General features: G+C 54.4%; 2 protein-coding genes across 4 annotated transcripts; one reads left to right on the top strand and one right to left on the bottom strand.

Moving 5' to 3' along the window:
• Positions 1-597: 597 nt before the first annotated feature.
• Positions 598-23221, top strand: Helz2 (helicase with zinc finger 2). Of its 3 annotated transcripts, none has more exons than XM_029568422.1 (20): positions 598-678; positions 1600-2682; positions 3006-3189; positions 3263-3367; positions 3919-4436; positions 4535-5176; positions 6054-6837; positions 6995-7070; positions 7216-10900; positions 11024-11391; positions 11473-11634; positions 11715-11862; positions 11937-12053; positions 12128-12320; positions 12469-12822; positions 13028-13184; positions 13263-13430; positions 13527-13615; positions 19830-19929; positions 23143-23221. In XM_029568422.1, the coding sequence occupies exons 2-20, from the start codon at positions 1667-1669 to the stop codon at positions 23175-23177; spliced, it is 8901 nt and encodes a 2966-aa protein (XP_029424282.1). In that variant the 5' UTR covers positions 598-678; positions 1600-1666; the 3' UTR covers positions 23178-23221. The 3 variants fall into 3 exon arrangements, with proteins under 3 accessions (XP_029424282.1, XP_008841501.1, XP_029424283.1); XM_029568423.1 differs by lacking the exon at positions 598-678 and adding an exon at positions 738-867; XM_008843279.3 differs by lacking the exons at positions 19830-19929; positions 23143-23221 and having other exon boundaries at positions 13527-14726.
• Positions 17763-18785, bottom strand: Fndc11 (fibronectin type III domain containing 11). The gene has a single exon (XM_008843353.1). It carries the CDS (start codon positions 18783-18785, stop codon positions 17763-17765), a length of 1023 nt encoding a protein of 340 aa, XP_008841575.1.
• Positions 23222-23499: the final 278 nt, after the last annotated feature.

Genomic DNA, 23499 nt, shown 5'->3' with positions numbered 1-23499 from the left:
GGTCTGGCAAATCAAATGCGAATGCACAATGTGCCCAGCTCTTTTTGCCCTTTGGTTTGGGGTTAGAAGTTTTCTCATTTCTCTGGGTTCTGGAACAGTCCCAACATCTCTGTATATCTTAAGGGGATGACTGTGATCTTTAGAGCTTCTAGGAAGAGGGCTGGTGCCTTTTAGGAACAGGTCCTTCCCCAACACAGAGCTCTCAGCTCCTGCCTTCCTGGCACTGCTCCCAGGGACCCTAGCCTGCAGCCGGAGCACCCAGAGCACCCACAGCAAAGCGTGCTTGCCGGTCAGGGCTCTGAGGGCAAGGGCCCTCCTACTCTCTCTAGAAGTATCTTTTGACCCCAAAGCCATCCCACCCAGGGGCTCATTTCACCCTCCCCTACACAGGCATCTGTGTGTGAGTGAGGAGGGAGGGAAGGGAAAGAGCCAGGTCAAATCCTGCATGTGCTGACCCCAGGGGAACTGGAGGTGGGGGAAATCTCACTAGGGCCGGGGAGCTTCTCCAGGTCTGGGAGGGGAGCTATCACTAGAGGGCGGGGCGGGGGCGGGGCGGGGGGGGCAGTGAGGTAATTTCCGTGATCTGGCGTCAGAGGTCTGAGTCGCCCCTGGGGCAGAATCGAAAGTGATCATAGCTCGTAGCTCGGAGCAGCACAGAGCTGATGCTGGTTACCCAGGGTAAGTGTGGGGCGGTGGCTCGGCCACCCGGGGACGTGTAAGGACCACCTCTCTGCCATGAAACCAGCAGGATTAGCTGTCCTAGACAGACCCGGCAGCCCACAGCCCCATTTAGCCCCCTCCTACTTTTCCAGCTGCCTAGTATGGGGTCCCAGCTCTGGGGATTCAGAAGCGTCCACTGGGGTGCAGGTAGGTCTACAGGCTCTGCCTGCTGCTAATCATTTACTTTAAAAACATCATCTTTCTTCCCTAAAGTTTCCCTTAAAGTTTTCTTTAGAGTGTGAGGGTATAGGTTAGTGGCAGAGCACTTGCCTAGCACATGTGAGGAACTGGGTTCCATCTTCAACACTTAAAGGAAAATTCTTCTTGTACCTGACCTCCGTATTCACAGAGAACTAGCTGTTCCCTCTCCCATCCCTACTGGGGTGGCACTAACTCGGGCTCTGGGCTCTTCTGGCATCCCTGTAGGAGCTCTGATGTCAGCTCTTCTACTTGGGTAGGGCAAGGCTTCTGCAAGCCTGTGCCTGCCTCTCCTGGAACCCCTGCAACCAAGTCCAGGTGGGCTACAGTTGTCCTAGAAAACAACTGGAAGTTCTCAGGAAAGGGGGTACTCACTTTACAAGAGTCTCCAGGAGACCTGAAGCTTGAGGGCCTTGGGCAAAGGAGTCTCAGACTTCACTGGGCCCAGAGGCTAGAGGGATTCTGTGACCTCCTGGGCTGTCTTCTTCTACCATCCACCACTTGGGTTCCTTCTGGGCAGGGCTTGGGGACCTTTCAGGGGGAGAAGGTTGAGTTGGGGTCCAGGTGTGACTCCCTGACAAGCCAAGGTTGGGCCAAAGTTTCTGTCCTTTGCCTGGTAGAGGCTGTGTGGGTTCCTCTGGGCTTTGGGCTGATCTGTCTCTCCTGTCCCATTATCACTAGGGCTAATGGTTCCAGTGGACCAGCTGCTTAGGAGTCCACCTCCTGAAGAGCCTGGCCATTATCAGAGATGGCATCCTCTGTGGGCAGTCTGTGGCCTGCTTGTACTTTGGCAACCCAAGGGCCATCCTTAGCTAGGCTCCGAACCCAGGTAGACCTTCATCTGGGCTGCTCCCGCTGCACCAAGCGCCTCAATGAAAGCACCTACATCCTGCATGACGTCGAGCACAACTGCCCCAATGAGATCTTGCTGGCCCGCTATAAGCAAGCTACTAAGGGCAAGATCTGGCGTAAGGTCGGCCGCAGGCCCAGCTTCCCAAAGCCTCTGCGCTATGAAGTCTGCCGCTACTATAATCCTGGGTTGGGCTGCAGGCGCCACGGGAACAGGTGCACCTTTGCCAGGAGCCCTGAGGAGGCACTGGTCTGGACCTTTGAGCGTCAGCACGGTCTTCTTCGGCTGGAACTGAAGGCTGCTGTGCAGGGCATGAAGGCCCTGAGTGGGCCACAAGCCCCAGCAGACACCATCCATGCAGAGTTTGGTGGCCACTTCCAGCTGCTCTGTGCCCTCTGCTTCAAGCATCGTCCCCCATGCCTCCGCCCTGTGGACCCCAAGGGTCATTGCCCTGAGCACCAAACCTGCCCCACACTCCTCATTCATGTTATCACCGAGGGCCGCAAGCGGCAGTTTATGGAAGTGCGGCCGCAGCCAAGGAAAAACCACCCCCTAAACTACTGCATGTTTGTAGGCCGTGGGGAGCCATGTCGCCATGGGGCCTCCCGCTGCCAGTATGCACACAGCGCTGTGGAGATGGCTGTGTGGAAGGCTGAGAGGCGAGATGGGCTTCAGAGAGGAGATCTGCTCATATGCCCTGTCTTTGAGGAAGACAAATGCAAAGCCAGCCGTGGCCAGCCCCCCAGGGTCCAGCTGTACTGCCATGCCTGTCTAGTCACCTGTAGCTCTCAGGAGGCCTTCGAGAACCACTGCTCCTCCATGGAGCATGCACAGATGGTAGCGTTTGACCAGGCTGTGCCCTGGAAGCACCGTGTCCCACCCATGGGGCTCTCCAAGTTTGAGCTCTGCCCTAGGTAAGAGGAGTTGGTAGGAGCATAGGGTTGGGGATGAACCCTTACAGCCAAGCAAGCAGCACAGACTATAAGGCCCCCACAGGCCTGAGGCTCCCAGAGATCTGCTGTGCTTGCTGTATGTCAGACTGGCTCTGAGGACCTGGGCAAGGAAGGTTCCTTGTGCCAGGACTCATCCTGGAGATTTGGAGTAAACCTCAGGTAATAGCCCTGCACTCCGCTGCCTAGAATCCATTCCCACTGCCCACACAGGCCATGGTTGGGCTGAGAGGGTTGGCCCCGGGGCTACATCTCCATGTGGTCCTCTGACCTTCCCAACTCTCCAGGCCTGACCTCTGTGAGTATGGGGATGTCTGCATCAAAGCACACTCAGAACAGGAGCTGCAAGAGTGGGTCCAGAGAGCACAAGCCATGGAACTGCGAGAACAAGCTGCCTGGCAGGATGGGCTGGTGCCCTACCAGACACGGCTGCTAGCTGAGTATAAGCGGAGCAGCAATGAGGTCCTGGTGGTAAGTGGGGGTCTTATGAGTGGTGGGCATGGGTCCAGGGCCACCCTGCTAAAAACCAAGCTTCTCTGTCCAGATGGCTGAGACAATCCATGGAGTATCCGTCACTTGCTACCAACCCCTGGTGTATCAGGCACAGAAGAAGACCCAGCACAGCTGGACGTTTACCATCCACTCTGAGGTGAGGGTTCAACAGCCGTGTGATCTCAGGTCTTGTAGGCAGCCCCAGCCATGGGTGGAAGGATTCCCACGGGGTCAGGACAGTGACTGAGCAGATGTTGAAAGCCTGTGGTTTGTTTGGAGGTGATGCTGCTGCTCCACCTCTGTGTCTGTGTGACCTGGGGTAAATCCCTCAGCCCCTCTGCCTCGGTTTCCTCCAACTAAGATAGGTGATCCTGGTATCCTCAGCCTGTGGGGTCAGTCAATGGAATGAGTGATTTAATATGACGAACAAGTGTGCCAGTGTCTGGAGAGTGTGATTTGTAACCACATGACCCCCAAAACCCCAAGCTGCTCATCTCATTTTTAACATATTTGGGGCCTTAGGCAAGGTCCATGGGCAGAGGAGGAAACCAGGGCAGAGACTGAACAACCTGAGGGTCTCACATTCAGAAACTGACAAGCTGCCTTTCTCAGGAGGGTGAGCGGGTTGGGTTCTGGAGTCATCATGGCCCTGAAGAGTGGGACAGGGTTTGAGGGCCCACTCCAGACCTCATGGCCTGTCTCCTCCAGAACCCCTTGCTACATGTGGCCCTACTCAAGCAAGAGCCTGGAGCAGACTTCTCACTAGTGGCCCCCCGCCTCCCGCCAGGCCGGCTCTATGCACAGGGCGATTGGTTCCGAGTGCCCAGCTCCCCAGCTCAATTCCAGGTAGGGGTGCATGTGCAGGCTGCCTCCTTTGGCAGCTTTGAGCAATGGGTAGTCTTTGACTTTGGTAGCAGGCCAGTGCTACTGAGGAAGCTGAGGCTGCAGCTGGGCCAGGCACACTGGCCAGGGCTCTGTGGGAGGCCAGCACCCAGCCACCCTGAGGAGCTGGAGCGCTGGCACACAGGCAACCGCCAAGTGGTGCTTGAAGTTGAGTGGACACCTGAGCAGGAGGCCCTGATGGCCAAGTACAAGGAACCCTCCCTGGCTCTGGAGTTCAGTCACAGTGCTCTGGCCTGGGGCCCCATCTCTCGTACCAACTACCGGCAGAGAATGCACAACTTTCTCTATGAGGAGGAGGCAGCTCAGCAACAGCTTGTGGCCAAGTAAGTAGAGCAGTGGGCTGATAGGAGGGGCCAAAGTCTGGACTTGGAGCCAGGTCTGTGTCTGTGGAATAGAGAACTGACCTATAGCCTCCTGCCAGGCTGACCATGAAGGGCCAAGTGTCCCTGAAGACAGCTCTGCAGACGCCGGCACTTGGCATGCTCTTTGCACCACCAGGAGCCCTCTATGCTGAGGTCCCCTTCCCCTCCTCTCTGATGCCAGACACCAACCAGGGTTTCCTGCTGAGCAGAGCGGTCAGTACAGCTCTTGTGGCTCCTGTGCCTGCACCTGACAACACAGTATACCAAGTGCGGCTGGAGACACGGGCCAGTTCAGAGCATGCACTATGGCTGCTATTGCCTGCACGATGCTGTATGGCTTTGGGACTGCAGCCACAGGCCAGCCCCATCTTGGAGGTGCAGTTCCAGATTGACCCCCTGATCTTTCGGCTCTGGCACCATGCAGTAGATGCACTGCCTGAGGAACGCTTAGTGGTACCCGACCTGCCTACCTGCTCCTTGCCCCGCCCCTGGCCCACTCCACCCTCATTTTCTGGCAACCAAAAGCAGAAGCTGGCTTTGGGACTCATTGCAGGCACAAGCCCTGAGGGCACAAAGCCTGTACCACCACTGCTCATCTATGGCCCCTTTGGCACCGGCAAGACCTACACACTGGCTATGGCCGCCTTTGAGGTTGTCCAGCAGCCCCACACCAAGGTGCTCATCTGTACACATACCAACAGGTGAGTCTAGAGCTGCTGCCAGCCTGCCCTGCCTTTCAAGGTGTCCAGCCTTCTATTTCTCATGAGGATGCTTCTAGTGGCTGGTTGCCCTTGCCTTTGAGTAAATGGATCTGTTGTGTGGTGACGAGCCATGGGTACCTCCCCAGAAGCCCTGGACCGAGGAGGGAGTTGTGGATAGTGATGTGTCTTAGCCTACCCATGCTTCCTGGGCAAGGCTCTTTGGTTTTTTTATTTTTATTTTTATTTTTTTATAGAAACAGATTATTCAACCAAGAAGTTCCTCTTTGGCTAATGTGGTTTTCTTAGTTCCCTAACACCACATATTATGACAGGCACAGAGTCCCCGTTTAGCCTAGAATGGGGGTAAAAGGAAGAGCCCAGAATGGTGGCTGTATGCCCTGAGTCAATTTCTGGACTGTGCTGGGGTTTGGAGGATAAAAGACAGGCTCACCTAGAAGATGCCAGGCAGCACCTCCCTGGCCGCTTAACTCTGGCTCTCCCCCTGAGAGTTACGCATCAGTTCTTGTTGCCAATGCTTGTAGCACCCAGGAGATATGTTCAGGATCAGTGCAGCCTTCAGCTACCCTGGGCTGTCTCAGGCCACTGTCAGCTCCTTTACCTTCCTCCTTGGACTCAACTCAGAAACCACTTCCTTTTCCAAATCTTCCCTGACCACTCAGGCTCTTGAGGTCTGGACTCTGACTTTCCCTGTATCTTTACTTTATGTCCCCTTTGAGAACATTTGTGGTCCTGGGCAAGACCCCCGACTATCATTTGCCTCATGGATGTTCCTGGCATCCAGGCAGGGCCGAGCACATGTTATAGCCAGCAGCCTGAGGTCTGAACCAGCAGCCCACATGCCTCATCCCTCCCACAGTGCTGCGGACATCTATATTCGGGAGTATTTCCATGGCTATGTCAGCAGAGGCCACCCAGAGGCGTCTCCACTCCGGGTGATGTACACAGACCGCCCTCCAAGACAGACTGACTCAACCACACTACAGTACTGCTGCCTGACGGAGGACCGCCAGGCCTTTCGCCCACCCACAGGGGCAGAGCTGGTGCATCACCGCTTGGTGGTCACCACTACTTCCCAGGCCCGTGAGCTCCAGGTGCCATCTGGTTTCTTCTCTCACATCTTCATCGATGAGGCAGCCCAAATGCTGGAGTGTGAGGCTCTCATCCCATTGGCCTATGCCTTGCCGCTTACTCGTGTAGTGCTGGCAGGGGACCACATGCAGGTCACACCTAGGCTCTTCAGTGTACCCAGGACTAAGGCAGCTGGGCACACACTGCTGTACCGCCTTTTCCTGTACTACCAGCAGGAGGTGCACAAGCTCGCCCAGCAGAGTCGTATCATTTTCCATGAAAACTACCGCTCCACCACAGCCATCATCAATTTTGTCTCCCACCACTTCTATGTGGCCAAGGGCAGCCCTATCCAGGCCAGTGGCAAAGTCCCACGCCACCCCCAATACTACCCTCTCATGTTCTGCCACGTAGCAGGCAGTCCTGAGCAGGACATGTCCATGACATCCTGGCTCAACTCAGCCGAGGTTGCCCAGGTAGTGGAGAAAGTGCAAGAGATCTACAACACCTGGCCCCACTGCTGGGGACCCCGGGAACAGAGACACATCTGTGTTGTCTCCCATGGTGCCCAGGTGAGTTGTCCCGTCTGGCCACCAACGTCTTGGGGCTGTTTTGTTCCTTTTGCTGGCTGAACTATGTGACCGTGCCATGATGGTACATGGGACTTGGTAGGAGGGGCACTCCTTGCTGGGCAACAGGTTCCAAGAACTCAGGGCTTGATGTCTGCAGGTCAGTGCTCTGAGGCAGGAGCTGAGGAGGAAGAATCTGGGTGAAGTGTCTGTTGGCAGCTTTGAGATCCTACCAGGTGGGTGATAATAGTGAGGGCCAAAGCTGGTCTAGTAGGGAGGCAGCTTTCAGTCTATTGCTCAGTCTTGCATATGTGGGGTGGGTCTGGGGCAGGTGTCTATCTGACCAGTCCTGCCTGGTCATCCAATTTGTGTCTCCTTCAGGGCGTGAGTTCCGGGTGGTGGTCCTGAGCTCTGTCCATAACTGCCATAGTCTGCTCAGCCCTGGAACACCAACTTCAGAGTTCTTCAATGACCCCCGTGTGCTGAACACGGTCATGACCCGTGCCCAGTCCCAGCTGGTAGCTGTGGGAGATGCTGTGGCTCTCTGTTCCTCTGGAGCCTGCAGAAAGCTCTGGAAAAGTTTCATCTGTGAGTGCATGCAACATCACAGCGTCTTCCCTGAGGACCTGTCACTGGGGCAGATCGAGCAGGGTGTGGCCCAGAGGCAGCACTGGGCTTCTTTGACACTCAGAACAGGGGGCCTAGCTGCAGAGCCCACGGCCGTGGCACAGGTCCTGCAGCGGCCCATGGCTGAGGGGAACACTGTCACAGTGAAGGCAGAGGCTGGGACCAGCTCAGCATCCACAGCACAGGCCGAGGCAGCAGTAGGGGACATCGAAAGGGGAGATGTCTCAGCCCTTAGAGATACCACACCAAGAGTATCCACCCTGTATGAAGACTCTGAGGACTCAGAGTCTGACTTCTGGCCCTCCGAATGGGAGCTCAACCCTGACGACGCTATCCTGAAGGAACTCCTTGATGAGAGTCGGCAAGTGACTGTGACTGTTAGGGAAGACGGGCTGCTGGACACCATGGTTTGCCCCAAGTTCCCAAAGCAGGCTCCACAGTACACGAACCTGCCCTCAGCGATGCTTCGCAAGCTACTGCGCTCAGACCCCAAGCAATACTGCCGCTGTAGTTTCCTGCAGGAGACCTTTGAGCGGGCATTGGCCACACCTCTGGATGATGTGACCCCTAGTCCTATCCAGGTCAGGGGTCGCCTGAACTGCGGCATGGCCTTCACAGGGGATGAGGTACTGGTACAGGTTCTGGGTCAGGCAGCTGATGACAGGGGCACTCCAGGGAGGCTGCAGGGTCGCGTGGTGGGTGTGCTAAAAAGAAGAAGACATGAGCTAGCCTTTGTGTGTCGGATGGACGAGTGGGATCCCCGCATCATGATCCCCATCAATGGCTCTGTGACCAAAATTTTTGTGGCAGAGCTGAAGGACCCACAACAGGTTCCCATCCACCGCCTCCTTCAAGGCCAGGTACAGCGTGTAAGACATGAGCGTCTGATGCCTGAGGACCGGTACACCCGGCTATTCTGGATCCACATCGTTGTGTGGCGAGAACGTTTCTACTACCCGCTAGGCATTGTCTTGGAGGTGCTGCCCAAGGTTGTCACCTGGGAGCAGGGCCTTTATATCCTTGACCTGGAGCATGGCCTGAAGGCCTCCACTCCAGACCCACTCTCTGTTTCCAAGGCTTTGCAAAAATATACCTCGGAGCTCAACATGGCCACCAGTCACCGAGAGGACTGCCGCCACTTCCTGACCTTCACTGTGGACCCCCAGGGTGCCTGCAACCTCGATGATGCTCTCAGTGTTCGGGACCTTGGCCCAGAGTATGAGGTGGCTGTGCATATTGCCGATGTGGCCAGCTTAGTGCCCAAGGATGGGCCACTGGATGTAGAAGCCCGCCGTCAGGGCACCGTGTTCTATGCCCCCTGCAGGGAGCCAGTACTTATGCTGCCCGCCAGCTTGTGCCAGGATGCACTCAGCCTTCTGCCAGGCCAGGATCGCCTCACCATCTCTCTCTTCCTCACCATAAAGAAGGGCAGTGGCCAGCTCCAGAGCCTGCGCTTTGCACCTTCCATCATCTGCTCTGACCGCCAGCTGTCCTATGAGGAGGCTGAGGAACTGATCAAGGGGCACCCAGGGGCTGGCTTAGAGCTGCCGGCCCACCTGGACTCTGTGGACACTTGCGTTGTGGCTGCCTGCTATTTCTCCCAGGTGCTGCGCCGGCACCGCCTTCTGGCCGCCTGCTACTATGAGCCGCCAGATGAGGACAGTGTGCTGGGCTACCGCATGGCCCACATCATGGTCCAGGAGTACATGATCCAGTTTAACAGTCAAGTGGCTGAATTCCTGGTGGGCAACAGGCACACGCAGACAGTCACGCCATTAAGGTGGCAACCCACACCTAGCAGCCACCAACTCAACACTGTGTGTGAGAAGCACAGAGAGCTGGTGCCCTTGTCACTGCACCTATCACAGCATTTGCGTACCCACAGCACCCCCAAAAAGCAGCTGTACCTCCTGAGTTCTCTCTGGAAACAGGTGCACCTTGCAGCTTGTACTCAGGACTATAGCCAGATGGTGGACCTCATTGCCACAGATGACATGCACCCTTCGCTGGCTCCTGCATGCCTGGACTTCCGAAAGGCTCTGGGTCGCTCAGTGTTTTGCCGTTCTAGCCAGGGTGAGCAGCAACAAGCTGGCCACTACTCACTGCAGGTGGACTGGTACACATGGGCAACATCGCCCATCCGCAGGTATCTGGATGTGGTGCTGCAGCGGCTGATCCTGCTGGCACTGGGCCATGGGGGCTGTGCATATTCTACCAGGGACATCGATGGCCTCTGTCAGGACTTTAGCCGCCGGTATGCGTGTGCCCAGAGCTACCAACGGCGGGCCTACAGTCTGCACCTGGCAACCCAGCTGAAGGCCCAGCCTCGAGACAAGCTGGGCTTTGTGATGGATGTTGAGATGGGTGCCCGCTGCTTCAAGTTGCTCTTCCCTGTCAACCGAGAAACCCTGCCTGACCCCTGCCCTGTCCACTACCATTCCCTGCAGCTGGCCGAGCATCCCCAAGAACTAGTGGGTCAGCCAGGCCTGAGGCTTCTATGGAGGCGCCGCATCTACTCAGTTCAAGTGCCCAAACCCTCCCCACTGCCTGGCACCAAGTTTGATCCACATACCCAGACTGTTGATACAGCCCTATGGAGGCGGCTGTTGATGCTGGCAGAGGAGCAGCGCTGGCCTGAAGTGGCTGCTCTCATCCGGGAGCAGAGCAAGAAGGAATCTCAACAGAGGAAGCTGGTGCAGGTGCATCATAGCCGCTGTGGCCACTTTGTGGAAGTGGCCTGTGAGCTGGGTGATGGGGACACACTGCAGGTACAGCTTGGTGCCAGCCTGCAGCGGGGCTTCCTGACCCCAACGCTGCAACTCTGGACTGTGGTGCCCGGCTTCAGCCTCTGCCTGGACCATATGGAAAGGCCAGGTGACTGCTTCTCAAGCCATGTGCACCAGGCCCTGCAGGACCAGTACCGCGAAGTCAGCGAATACTCATGTGTGTGGGAGCCACTTTGTTCCCTAGAGTCACTCACCAATGCTGTCACTGAGAACGACTCCATTGTGCTACAGGATGTGCATATTTCCTGGGACACAGAGCAGACATCACAAGGAAAGCTGCAGGGCACCTTCCAGCTGGAAGATGCTTTCCTCCAGGAGAACTGTATCAATGTCCACTTTGGCTTCTACCTCTGCATTCGGCTTGAGGGACTCCCAGTACCCCTTGCCAGCCTACCCCCTAGGTCCAGCTGCCTTGGCCCCTTCCTGAGCATTGATCCTGAAACATACACCTGGGTTGCCCATGGACTGGCTTGTGACTGGGACCATGGGCTAGCTGATGATTGGGACCAGGAGAATGCGGATGATGGGCAGGGGGCTCCCAAGCAGGTGCATTTCTTCATCCACCACATGGCCATGGAGAAGGTTCCAGAAGAGGTGCTGAGACCCAGCACTCGTTTCACTGTGGAGGTACTATCCAAGCAGCTTCCTGACCTGTAAGTGGCTTCTACCATCCAAGGCCAGGGCCATGACCTCCTTGGGTTCCCTTCTCCTGGGAGGGCATGGCCTTCCTCCAAGGAGAGTCCTATTAATTTTCTGGTATCTCTCCTCGTCCCCAGCCGCAAGGAGAGAGCTGTGCGTAGGCTAAAAGAGTCATCCCCACTGGTCATCAGTATTGCTCTGGGCCGGCCCATCCCTGAGCCCTGCCACAGGCTTCACCAGAACACCTTCCACAGTAGTAGGTCTGCCTCTCATCTCCCCTACTTCAATCTAATGCACGGTGCTCAGGGATCCCTGGCTCCTGTCCCCTCAGTACCTACCAGCAGGTTCCTGGAAAGGCAAAGCAGGTTCCTGGAAAGGCAAAACAGGTTCCTGGAAAGGCCATCCTACAGCCTCCCTGGAGGATGCCATAAGCTGAACCCTAGTCAGAACAGGGCCATAAGGAGGGCTCTGGAGAAGCAATTTACAGTTATCCAGGGTCCACCAGGTAAGGCCCATTTGCAGGGACTGGAGACGTCCTGAGCAGGCAGGTATGGCCACAGGGACTCACACTGCTCCTTGTCAACAGGCACAGGGAAGACCGTCGTGGGCCTCCACATCGTATACTGGTTCCACAGATTAAACCAGGAGCAGATGCCAACCAGCAGCAGCTCTAGTGGAGATAAACAGCTGGGAGGTCCATGTGTCTTATACTGTGGCCCTTCCAACAAGTCGGTGGACGTCCTGGGAGGTGTGCTAGCGATGAGATGTGGGACTACCAGAAGGTGTTGGGCACCAAGGGACGGTCTCTCATATCTTAATTTGCCCCAGGACTGCTCCTGAGTTGGAGAAAAGAGCTGAGGCCCCTGCGGGTATATGGCGAGCAGGCAGAGGCCACTGAGTTCCCGCTGCCAGGAGTGAGTAGCAGAAGCCTGCTCAGCAAGACCTCTCAGGAGGGAAAGCCGAACAAGAACCTTAGGTACAGCCTGTCTGCTGGGATGGTAGCAAGGGACCCTATATTGGACAGGGATTCACAAAGGCTCTGCCCTCCAGGAGCATCACCCTTCACCACCGGATCCGCCAGCCTGCCAATCCATACGCAACAGAGATCAAGAGATTTGATGCCCAGCTGCGGGAAGGGAAAATACTCTCAAGAGAGGATCTTGTGGTGTAAGCAGTGGGATGGGAGGTGGAGCTGCCTGCTGGCAAGTGCAGTAGGCTGACAGGGGTGGTACCTCATACAGGTACAAGAGGGTCTTGGGGAAGGCACGCAAATATGAGCTCAACCGGCACTCAGTCATCCTGTGCACATGCTCCTGTGCGGCTTCGGGCAGCCTGAAAATCCTGGATGTTCAACAGATCCTTATCGACGAGGCAGGCATGGCCACAGAGCCAGAAACCCTTATTCCCCTGGTGTGCTTCTCACAAACTAAGAAGGTGAGGCTGGCAGTGAGCTAGTGCTCCGTGGGATCCCTGGAGGCAGCCTGTGTTGGGGTGCTAGGGGTATAATAGGTGAGCATTACTGTTGGTTGAAGATGGCCAGGAGGTTGGGATCCCTTTGGGTCACATCTACTTGTGCCTCTAGGTTGTCCTGCTTGGGGACCACAAGCAGCTGCGGCCTGTGGTCAAGAATGAGCAGCTGAGAAATCTGGGGATGGACCGATCTCTCTTCGAGAGGTATCATAGGGATGCCATCATGCTAGACACACAGTACCGCATGCATGAGGGCATCTGCGCCTTCCCTTCCATGGAGTTCTATGGGAGGAAGCTGAAGACCTCCCCTTACCTGAGGCGTCCACCCAGCATCCTGGGCCATGCTGGCAAGAAGAGCTGCTCTGTCATCTTTGGCTATGTACAGGGCCATGAGCAGAGGCTACTGGTATCCACAGAGGATGGGAATGAGAATTCCAAGGCCAATCTGGAGGAGGTAGCAGAGGTGGTAAGTGTCAGAGATACTCTCCTTGGTGCCTGGTGGTTCAGTGAAGGCTTCCTGGAGGGAGGAAGGGAGGGAACGAGGGAAGGAGGGGGGAGGGAGGTCAGGGGTAAACTTCATTGTGTGGTGGGGCTAGGATCAAATGAGGCCCCAATGCTCAGGACAGAAGAGAAACTGGGGTCCAACTCCACTTGCCCCCTTTTCTTCTCAGGTTCGCATCACCAAGCAATTGATCCTGGACCGGACAGTGGATCCTAAAGACATCGCCATCCTTACACCCTATAATGCACAGGCTGCTGCGATCAACAAGGGTCTCATGCGGGCAGGGGTCATTGGAGTTACTGTGACTTCTATCACCAAGAGCCAGGGTGAGGCTGGATGTGGGTGAGGGTGGGCAGGGGATATAGTAGGCATGGAGAACAGCTGTGAACTAACCCCCACCTCAGGAAGCGAGTGGCGCTATGTGCTGGTGAGCACAGTCCGCACATGCCACAAGAGTGATGTGGACCAGCGGCCGACCAAAAGTTGGATCAAGAAGTTTCTGGGCTTTGTTGTGGACCCCAACCAAGTGAACGTGGCCATCACCCGGGCCCAAGAGGGACTGTGCCTCATTGGTGAGGGTTTGGGGTTCCTGGAAAGGGCTGGGGCAAGGCAGTGCCAGGCTTGTTCGGGGTGAGGCTGAGAGCTACCTTGACTCTCCCTCCCTACAGGAGATCATGTACTGCTGCGCTGCTGTCCACTCTGGCGTCGTCTCCTGGACTTCTGTGAGGCCCAGAACAGTCTTGTGCCAGCTGAGAAGGTGCTGGTCCAGAGAAAGTCTGCCTTATCTTCCTAAAGAATTCCTACCTGCTCAGCCCCTGATGTGCCAGTGGCCAAGGATTTGTCCCCTGTTCTCTGCTGAGGGCCTGGGCATACAGCAGGATTGCCATGGCTCTGGTGGCTACAGCTGAACATCAGCCCGCCACCTCTGCTGTCAGCTTGCATAAGGCCCTGGTGGCTGGCTGTGATCCTCCAGCAGTGACAGTCTTGTGAGGTGGCAGCCTCTTCCTGAGCCAGAAATAGGCCTACTGATGATGACCTTCCTGTTTATGCCTGAACTTGAGTAGAAGGGAAAGAGCTGGAAGTGGGCCCCCTTGATCCTGACTGCTGCTTTTCCTGAGGCAGTTGGTGTCAGGCAAATGTCTTAGTGATCACAAGGAACCCTAGGAGATACCTCTGCTATTATTGAGGAGTCTCAAACAGGAAGGGGACCCCTCTGAGGCTGTAGTTTGACCTTAGGACCCATCTGTGTTTGCATTGGGTACTGTGTATGCATTTGCCTTATTTTCTAGTTTTAATAACCTAAAGCCAGTGTCTCTTACTGAGGCCTCCCTGGAGGAGAGAGACTTTTTATCCTTTCTACCTTGTGTCCTATAGGGCTGCCTGCTGAGGCAGGGATAGCGGAGAGCAAAACTAATCCAAATGCCCTCTCTACCCCTGCCCAGCTGACTCCTGGGATGTGAAGAGTGGCCCTGTGGAGAGGGAGCTGGGAATGAGCTGTCCCAGGACTACTGAGCCTGTGCTCCTACACCAAGCTTTCATGCCTTTAGGACAGCCTGCCTGGAGCTGTACTTTCCTACAGGGCTGAAGGGTGAAATCCCCCATCTATGCCTTCCCTTCTTACGCTTCCAGGAAGCACCAAAGCTGGGGCCAGCTTCCTCCTCAGTATGGCCCTCCTCTCCAGAGGTCAGAGATGCTGCAAGTCTGTACTAAGAGGGTGGGTTCCTTGTGACCTGACCACAGAGCCTCATGTGAAGAGTATCTGATATAGTTTTTAGAAATCAAATTTCTACATTCCAATTTTGTATCTTTTCTCAGGTTATACCTTATATAACTGGATGCTTTTATTATAAAAACTGCTCTGAAAGCTCTTTTCACTTGTGGGTATTTTCTGGTATGGCTAGGGGTAGACAGGACTGGCCTTCATCTTGCCACTGAGGCTGTCACAGGGCCCATAGGAGCTGAGTATAGAACCTGGAAGAATGAAGGGCTTGGTGGCACCCCACCTTATGGTGAGACCATGGCTGCACAGTCATAGGAAACTAGAGGGTAACTTAGCACAGATGGGCCAGAGCTGGAAAGCAGGTCTGGTGTTGTAAGCCCAGCAGACTGCACTCAGTCCCCAGGTTGGGCTGACTCCAAGGCAGCCTGTGAGGCAGGTCCAAAGTCCTCATGTCTGTGGCCTCAGCGACATCTTATCTGTTCTGAAGTTGTCCTCTAGTACCTTCGGCCCCACAGCCCCTTCCAGGTCAACTTGAGGCATGGATTGATTTATCCTTTGACTTGTGGTCAAATAAGCTTCTCCTACCCAGCTGACATGACAGGCCCAGAAGGAGCAGATGGGTGGGAGTTCATGGAAATTCTTGTAAGGAAAAGAGGTCCATGGGGCCTGTGTTCCTAGAGGGATGGACAGCAAGGGGCACTGCTTAAAGAGTATTTCCAGAGTAGTTATAAATATGTAGTAGAGCTTAGGGATTTTTTCCTGAGATAATCACGCACTCCTAGATAGGGGCAGTGGGTCTCCCCTCCCAATCAGGGAGGGCTTTCTAGAGGAAACTTGAACCTGGTAGGAAGCAGGAACTGCACTTATACCTGACAGTGAGTTATGCTTTTAAGTTGGTGTTGGAGCTCAGAAAGAAAGCGCAGCTTCCATCAGGAATAAACATGCAAAGTGTGGTCTAGGCAGGGTAGTGGGCCTTGGGAAGTGGTTGGCACTGATGGGATGTTGTGTAGGTGGGGGAGCAGGCTAGGCTGTGTGTGAACTGGTGCCCTAGCACCAAAGGCCTATAGTGGCAGCTGCATCTCTCTGGGCCTGATGGAGTACAAGGCAGGGCCATGGTGGGAAATGGGAGACTCCAGGTCCCAGTTAATCCCCCAGCTGGCATGCCAGGCCACCAGACCCACATACTTCCCTTATCTAGCCCCCATTCCAGGCCTCCCCTCATTTGTGGGGTGGGCATGACCAGTACCCCCAACACACAGGCCGCTTAGGATCTACCCTGGACCCCTAAAAATGGCTCTATCCCATGGGACATACAGAAACAAGGAGCCCCGAGCCACAACCAGAGAAAGTGACAGTCCTGAGTGACTTGCTGGAACCATGGGTGGCCAGTAGTGGAGGTGCCTGGAAAGGAGCCACTAGTTGCCAAAGAACACCTCTAGTGGGGGAGCTGGAGCCTTATGATCATTCCCATCCCAGTCATGAACCCACTCCCTGCTAGTGGGGGAAGATGCCCCGTTCCTGATACCTGGTCATTTCAGAGTGTCTACCACAGTGGGAAGGAAGCTGAGACCAGAGTGTGCTGGGTCAGTTCTGAACTGATTTACTTTACCAGCCCTGTTGCTTTGCCTGGGGTACAAGGTACTCTCTCTAGACCTGGAGTTGGTTTGTGTGTGTGTGTGTGTGTGTGTGTGTGTGTGTGTGTGTGTCTGTGATATGACCAGGCTGGAAGTCCCTAGTGCCCTAGACAGCAGTGAAGAGCCTGGTCACTTGTGTGAGCTGGATGCCAGCAGCTGGCAAGAAGGGTCCATGTACTACAGGGGTGGTCATGCCACAGAAACTAGGCACCAATGAGTGTCTTGGGGAGGTTCCAGGCCAGCATTCCTTGCTGGGACCCTCACCCACCTTGAGGTGCCCATGAGCTTCAGCTTTTCTTGGAGAGAATGTAAGCCTTTTTAAAAATAATACTAATAGGGGCTGGAGAGATGGCTCAGCGGTTAAGAAGACTGGCTGTTCTTGCAGACGACCTGGGTTCAAATCCCAGCACCCACATGGCAGCTAACAACTGTCCATAACTCCAGTCCCAGGGGATCTGACAGCCTCTTCTGATCTCCAAGGGGCATTGCACAACATGGGTGCACTTACCTATATGCAGGCAATACGTGCATACACATAAAAAAAAAATAGCCGGGCGTGGTGGCACACATCTTTAATCCCAGCACTTGGGAGGCAGAGGCAGGTAGATCTCTGTGAGTTCAAGGCCAGCCTGGTCTACATAGTGAGTTCTAGGACAGTTGGGGCTACAGGGAGATCCGGTCTCAAAAAGACCGAGAAAAAAAAGTAATAATAATAAAATGTCATTTGGTTCTGGGGATCCTGGCTCCAAGGCAGCTAGCTACAATGCTAGTACCAAGGTTATGATTGCCCTCAGTAGTGTACAGACAGAACACCAAGTATCATCCCCTTAGGGAGCCTCCAGCCTAGTAGATAGATAAAGAAAGCTGGTTCTGACTGTGAGGGTGGGGATGGGGTGCTGGGGCTGAGGAGACTGAACTCTCTCAGAGTAGCTCTCATTATTGGAGGGTGACAGCCAAGTACCAGTGGCCAGCACTTCCTGCTCCAATAGCCAAATGTCCTGGAAGGTCCAGCCTGGAGCTCCCCTGGAAAAGACAGAAGGCACAAGGGTCCTGGGATTTGTGGGATGTTGGACCATAAGGAAAACACATGGCTACTGCTGCCTTAAGGCCTAAGTAGGGTTATGTCTTTAATTTGGTGTGTTTATACTCTTTTCTTTAATATATTTTGCTTATTTGCATTTTTTTTTGAGACAGGGTCTCCCTGTAGCCCCAGCTGTCCTGGAACTCACTATGTAGCCGAGGTTAGCCTTGAAATCACAGAGATCCGCCTGCCTCTGCCTCCCAAGTGCTGGGACTACAGGCGTGTGCCACCACACCTGGCTGCTTATTTGCATTTTATGTGGATGAGTGTATTGCCTGCATGTAGGTAAGTGTACCCGTGTTGTGCAATGCCCATGGAGGTCAGAAGAGAGCGTTGGATTCCCCTGGAACTGGAGTTACAGAGAGTTGTCAGCCACCATGTGGGTTCTGGTAATTGAACCCAGGTCCAAGAGTGGTTAATGCTCCCAACCGCTGAGCCATCTCTCCAGCCAATGTGTTTATACTCTTTATTAGGGATAAATATTAGAAAATCGTCTCTCAGAAGGTACAGTCAGGGGTGGGCTAGGCTTGCCCAGACAACTGGAAGCAGGTCCTTCAGGGGGCCCTGGCATGGTCTGCAGGGTGAGGCTGTCCTGCCAGAGCTCATACACCAGGGTGTAGCTCTCTGCCCTCTTGATAGTGAACTTGTAGGTACGGTTGGGCAATAGGTTATGGACGTCAAAGGTGCAGGAGGCCACAGGGACAACGCCACACTGTGTACACTCCTGTTGTGTCTGTGGCTCCAGCAGCTTGAAGCGCAGCTCATACTGCTCTGGTGCTGCTGGCTGGCTGGTAACAAACCAGCGCAAGCTGACCCAGTCCTGATAGGCCACTGACTCCTTCCGATCAAACATGACTGGCATCTTAGTGCTTAGCATAAGTCGGATGCGTGGGATTTTGGTGGCTCCAATGTCAGACACAAGGCGGTGCTTGACATGCAGGTGCCCTGGAGCCATGATGGCCAGGAAGTTGTCCATGACAACTGACAAGTCTGCCAACTGCTGCTCCACGAGCCCCCAGCCAGCCAGGAAGGGCTGTGGATCAGGTGCCTCAAGCAGGGCGTCCAGTGCTGCCCGGCCTCGGTCTAGCTGCTCGAGCAGTTCTCCAAGCAGCAAGAGCTGGATCTTGGTCTGTGTTGTGCCTACCTTCTTCATGCGCTGGAACTTCCAGGGGTCAATGAGCTGGAACATGGTGTTGGGCAACACCACTGGGTTCTGGTCACCCAGGGCCAGGTGTTTAGGGAGGATCTCAATGTAGTACGAGCACTTCTTGAGTAGCTGCATGCGGACGTGGTGGCGCTTGAGCAGCTGGGGACTCAGCTCTGTGGTCAGGAACTCACGCAGCATGTTGTGGCGCTCCATGTAGGTCCTCCAAGCCTCTGGCTCCAGCAGCTGCTGGTCCTCTGCCTCCTCTACCTCCTCAGAGTCCAGGAAGGACTGTGGACTCTTCAGCTTCATCTTGTCCAGGGCCAGGCCTGTTACCTGGAAGTTCATTGTCACCTGGGAGCTGAGAGTGATGACTGGCCATGAGCTGTGGCAGTAGACTGGCCCTGCTCCCAGACCAGGCCTTCTGCCCCACACCCACCTCTGACCCATAACAGCCTTTGCCCTCTGTTGGGGCACAGCTTTTTGGAGAGTGACTGCTTAGAGGACCAGATAGGCAGTCTGGGTACTAGACAAAAGTAGTTGTTGAGGGACATGAAATCTCTACCAAGAGGCCAAAAGTTCTCTGTGGTGATGAGCTAGTATGACTAAGAAAGTGGGATACAAGCTGGGTGTGGTGGCGCACGCCTTTAATCCCAGCACTTGGGAGGCAGAGGCAGGTGGATCTCTGTGAGTTTGGGGCCAGCCTGGTCTACATAGTGAGTTCCAGGACAGCTGGGGCTACAGGGAGACCCTGTCTCAAAAAAGACAAAAAAAAAAAAAAAAAAAAAAAAAAAAAAAAAGAAGGTGGGATATAGGACTACAGGACCAAAGTGACCAGGGCAGAAGCCCTGGGCTGCTGGTCAGTTGTGTGACCTGACCTTGGTGGAGAATGATGCCTGTAGGGCTGTGAAGAGAATTCAGGGTGAGCCTCTACCTTCTGGGTACTGGTGGACTGTCCAAGGCTTCTGGTACTCTCTAGGGACCTTGTATACTTCAACATCCTGTAGTGCTTGAGGACAAAGTTAATCAAAGACAGGACTCAGAGAAGAAGCCTCTTCATCACCCTCACATCAACAGGGAGCCTTGTGTACATGGATGGCTCACTACCCCACAGGAAAAGCCCCTGGAAGGAGCAGATTCAGTATCACCATCTCACAGATGGGAAGTCTGAGGCTAAAAGCTTGGTAGCTTGATCTTCCATGATCACTTTTAATTTGACATGGCTCTGTTGCTCAGGCTTGCCCCCGAATCCTGCACTCAAACCGTCTTCTCATCTCAGCTCCTGAGTGACTGGGACTTTAGGAGTGTATCACTGGGTTCAGCTTATTCCAAGGTCAAGGCTGGAATCATTGACCCCAGAATCTGCCCTTTTCTCTTTATCCCCAAATCTAGATCCCCAAATCTGGATATCTGTGGAGAGAGAGAGGTGTGCCACAAGGCCCAGCGGCAGAGTTCCTTGGAGAAGGGGCCAGCATCCTGTCTGCTGTCCCTGGTACGTGGTGACTCTGTGGTGGGCCACTGCTTCACCTGGGAACCCAGGTGGTGGAAACTGGGTTTGGATGAATGACAAACAGAACTAAGAGACTGGGTACTTGCTCAAGGACACACAGGTTCCTGGTAAGGTTGTGACACAAGTTGGCCTCACCCCCCAAAGACCAACCCAAGTTGGTCTTACCGGGGTAGGAGGGTTAGAAAAAGCACCCCAAAACAGCAGAGAATGGTGGTTGAGTGCAAGCAAGCAGGACCAGGATCCCAAGACTGGCCCAACATAGCCCCTCTCAGCTAGAAAGCCCTATGGAGAACGAATTTCCCCACAGGGAAATTTCCCCACAGAGCCTATCTGCTCTGCCTTGGAGACCTACCACCAGCCCCTCTACCTACTACTCCTCTTCCGGATTGCCTCTGCGAGCCCCAGGTCTCCTCTACAAGTGTCTGGCCGCCGGCCTCCCTGACCGAGCAGGGCCAGAGCCGTGGGGCACCTGGTCCCGGGTTAGCGCTGCTCACACTTCTTGCCGGCGTGTTGCCATGGGAACCGTGGGCCCTTGTGACGCACACATCTGGCCTGGCTTCCCTCGATGAGGGCTGAGTCCAAGGCCTCATCAACACAAAGAAAGCTCAGCATCCGCCCGCCCCACCAGCAATGGAACTGTCCCGAAGGTACCAATGGGGTACTGCGAAGGGGTACCTGCTTGATGTCCCAGCACAAGCGACACCCTGAGGATTTCAAAGGAGATGGAGAAGGGAGGTGACTGAGAACAGGTGGATGGGGTCATCGTAGCAGTCAGCAAGGTGAGGGGTGTTGGCTTTTTCAGGCCTGACTCTCGTTTCCTCCCCACTGATCTGGATAAATGGGGTCTCCACAACTACAGGGATTCTCAATGCAGTTTCCTAAATACTCAGCTGCCCACATACTCCAACCGGGACTCTGAACTCTTGGGATCATTATCCAGGAGTCCTCCACCTAGAAGCCAGCTTGGGGTCATCTCCAACAAGGGTCTCAGAGTTTCAGACACCCCAAAGCTGCTGCCTTCTCTCTGGTCTTGACTCCACCCAGTGGCAGAGCTTCCATCCCTCCTGCCATCACCTGACATGCTAGGGAGGGTTTTCCTGCTGGCAGCCTGTAACAGCTGCGGAACTGAGACTGGAGGTGCAGGAGGAGGAGGGAGGAGTTCCTCCCCCTGTGCTGGTTCTGTGCTCATTTAGGCTCTAGCTATGGTGGCTGTTATTGATTTGTGGTCTGAGAGACAGAAGCCAGATTGGAGAAAGGGGTGGGTGCCATCTGAAGGGGGGGTGGCCCCTGGTAGTGGGCGGGGATGAAGCTGCAAGAAGACCACCACTGCCCCAGCCTTTCCTCAGAGGAAGGAGGTGGTCCAGGTCAACTCCCCATTCTGGGACTGGGCTTGTCCTTCATCTCTGCAGGCTCCTTGGCCCCACCCAACCCCTATTTTATTCCATTCCTAATTTTTCATCTATTTTTTAATTAAATTAAACTTTTCAGTTTGAAGTGTGCAGATTCACATACAATTTACTGGGTTTGTTTGTTTGTTTGTTTTGTTTTAAACAAGGTTTCATTATGTAGTCCTGGCTGGCCTGGCACTGGATATATAGACCAGACTGGAACTCACAACCTGCCTCTGCCTCCCAGGTGCTGGTATGTATCACCATGCCTGGCATATACACAGTTGTAGGAGTGAAGACCCTATACTCCCTTCAACCATTTTCTCAGATGGGAATTCTCAGAGAGCTGTAGTATAAGGTCACACTAGGACACAGGGCAAGTCTGGCCACAAAGCTACCTCATGGTGCCCAGCAGGGCCAACCCACCTCCAAGTCATCTCTTGTAACCCCTGCAAACATTAGTTCTATGCTTGTGTCATTTCAAGAGTGTCCTGTGAATGGAACCACTCAACATATGGTTCTGGATTGTCTTCTCTGGCCCTATACAGTTCCCTTGGGTGTACAAGTCACTCCATGGGATGAGCCACTTTGTTATGTATCTTGTGTGACCCTGGATGGGCAGGTCCTCTGAGCCTGTGGACAGGGCTTCCCTGAGTCTTGAGGGCAGTGACCTTCAGGACAATGAGGGTTCCAGTCCTGGAGGAGAGGAGCTGTCTCTCTTCGCCACTGGGAAATAAATTGGAATTCTCTGGGCTCTTTCTGATAGCAGTTCTCAGTCTCCCATCTCACTTAAGCTGAAAGAAGGTCTGGGGACCAGGGTTGGGGGCTAGACCATTGGACAGAGCAGAATCCTCCTTGCTTGACCACCAGCCTGTCTCTGGGCTCCAGTTACAAATGGAATGTGCTGAGTCCCAGAGACTTTGAGAGTAAGGGAGTGTCCTGGAGGAATCTGCACCTCAGTGCCCTTTGCCTGATCTTACTGTGGTCATTTCAGAGGGAGGCCTCCCACAACCAGGGGTGGGGGGGGGTGCTTCCTGTGGCTTCACAGGCTGGAGATAGGAAACTTGGTTTCTTACCAGGAAGGCACATCACTGATGTTAAGTAACTTAAGAACTTTGGTGTGCAAAATTCCAGCTTATACTGTCAGGGTAGGTGGAGGCAAATTATCTGCAAGGTAGGTAGGTGTGAGCATCAGGGCCCCTTCCAGGTACTCCCTTAAATTTGTATTTGTAATTGCCTTTTCCAGACACCCACTCCCAACAGGCTGCATCTCCATGGCATAGAACCTGGGATCCAGGGTTCCTGCCCCTTCTAGGCTTAAGCTCAGGACTGGGACTCAGTTACTGGGGATGCTGAACAGAACCAGTGAGTTCATGGGTATCTCTGCTACATCAGGATTCACAAATTGCTCCAGATGCTTCAGAGAGAAGTCGATCCATTTTTCTAGGGTAGAGGGGGAAGGGGCAGGTGTCACACCTGTTTGAAATATAAGCTATGGAGGAAGGTTTTGCAGCAATCACATGACCTGGAGGCTCAGTAATGAGCACTACTCAAGTGCTAAAACTACTGGGCTAGGGAGAGGCCAGACCATGTTTAAGAACTGAGCTGGCTACAACTTGGTCTCCACATCCCTGATTCAGGGGACCACTGGGTGGCAGACAGTTTACTTCAGCTCACACACAGGAGGATCCAGGACCAGATGGGAGCCTATGTGAGGCTTGTCCATTGCCTCTTCTCTGCATGCTGACCTCCTAGTTAATATTTCCAAGCTGGGGACTCAGACTTCCAAACCTTCTCCTCCCTGCAGTGGTAGTAACCATCTCCGGAACATGGACTGGCTGAGAAATCTCATCCCATCACCTCCTCCCCATGTACCTAGCTCTCCACTGTGCACCCTGTGATCTCTACCAACATCCCATTTTATAACATTGGAATCAGGATGCCAAGAACTCACTGTGTGCTGAGCATCTGCTGCAGAGGCCACTGCTGGGCTGGACAAGCTGCCCACAGCTATTGGCAACTGCCCTTGAACAGAGTTTTGGGGATGTTAAAAGATTTTGGGTCTGGAGCAATGGCTCAGCAGTTAAGAGCACTGGCTGCTCTTCCAGAGGACCCCAGTTTGATTCCCAGCACCCACATGGCGGCTAACAACTCTCCATAATTC

Source organism: Nannospalax galili, unplaced genomic scaffold (genome assembly GCF_000622305.1).
Source record: "Nannospalax galili isolate Female #2095 unplaced genomic scaffold, S.galili_v1.0 scaffold160, whole genome shotgun sequence".
Lineage (NCBI taxonomy): Eukaryota > Metazoa > Chordata > Mammalia > Rodentia > Spalacidae > Nannospalax > Nannospalax galili.
The sequence above is the reverse complement of the archived record's forward strand: the minus strand, read 5'-3'. Positions and strand labels throughout refer to the sequence as shown.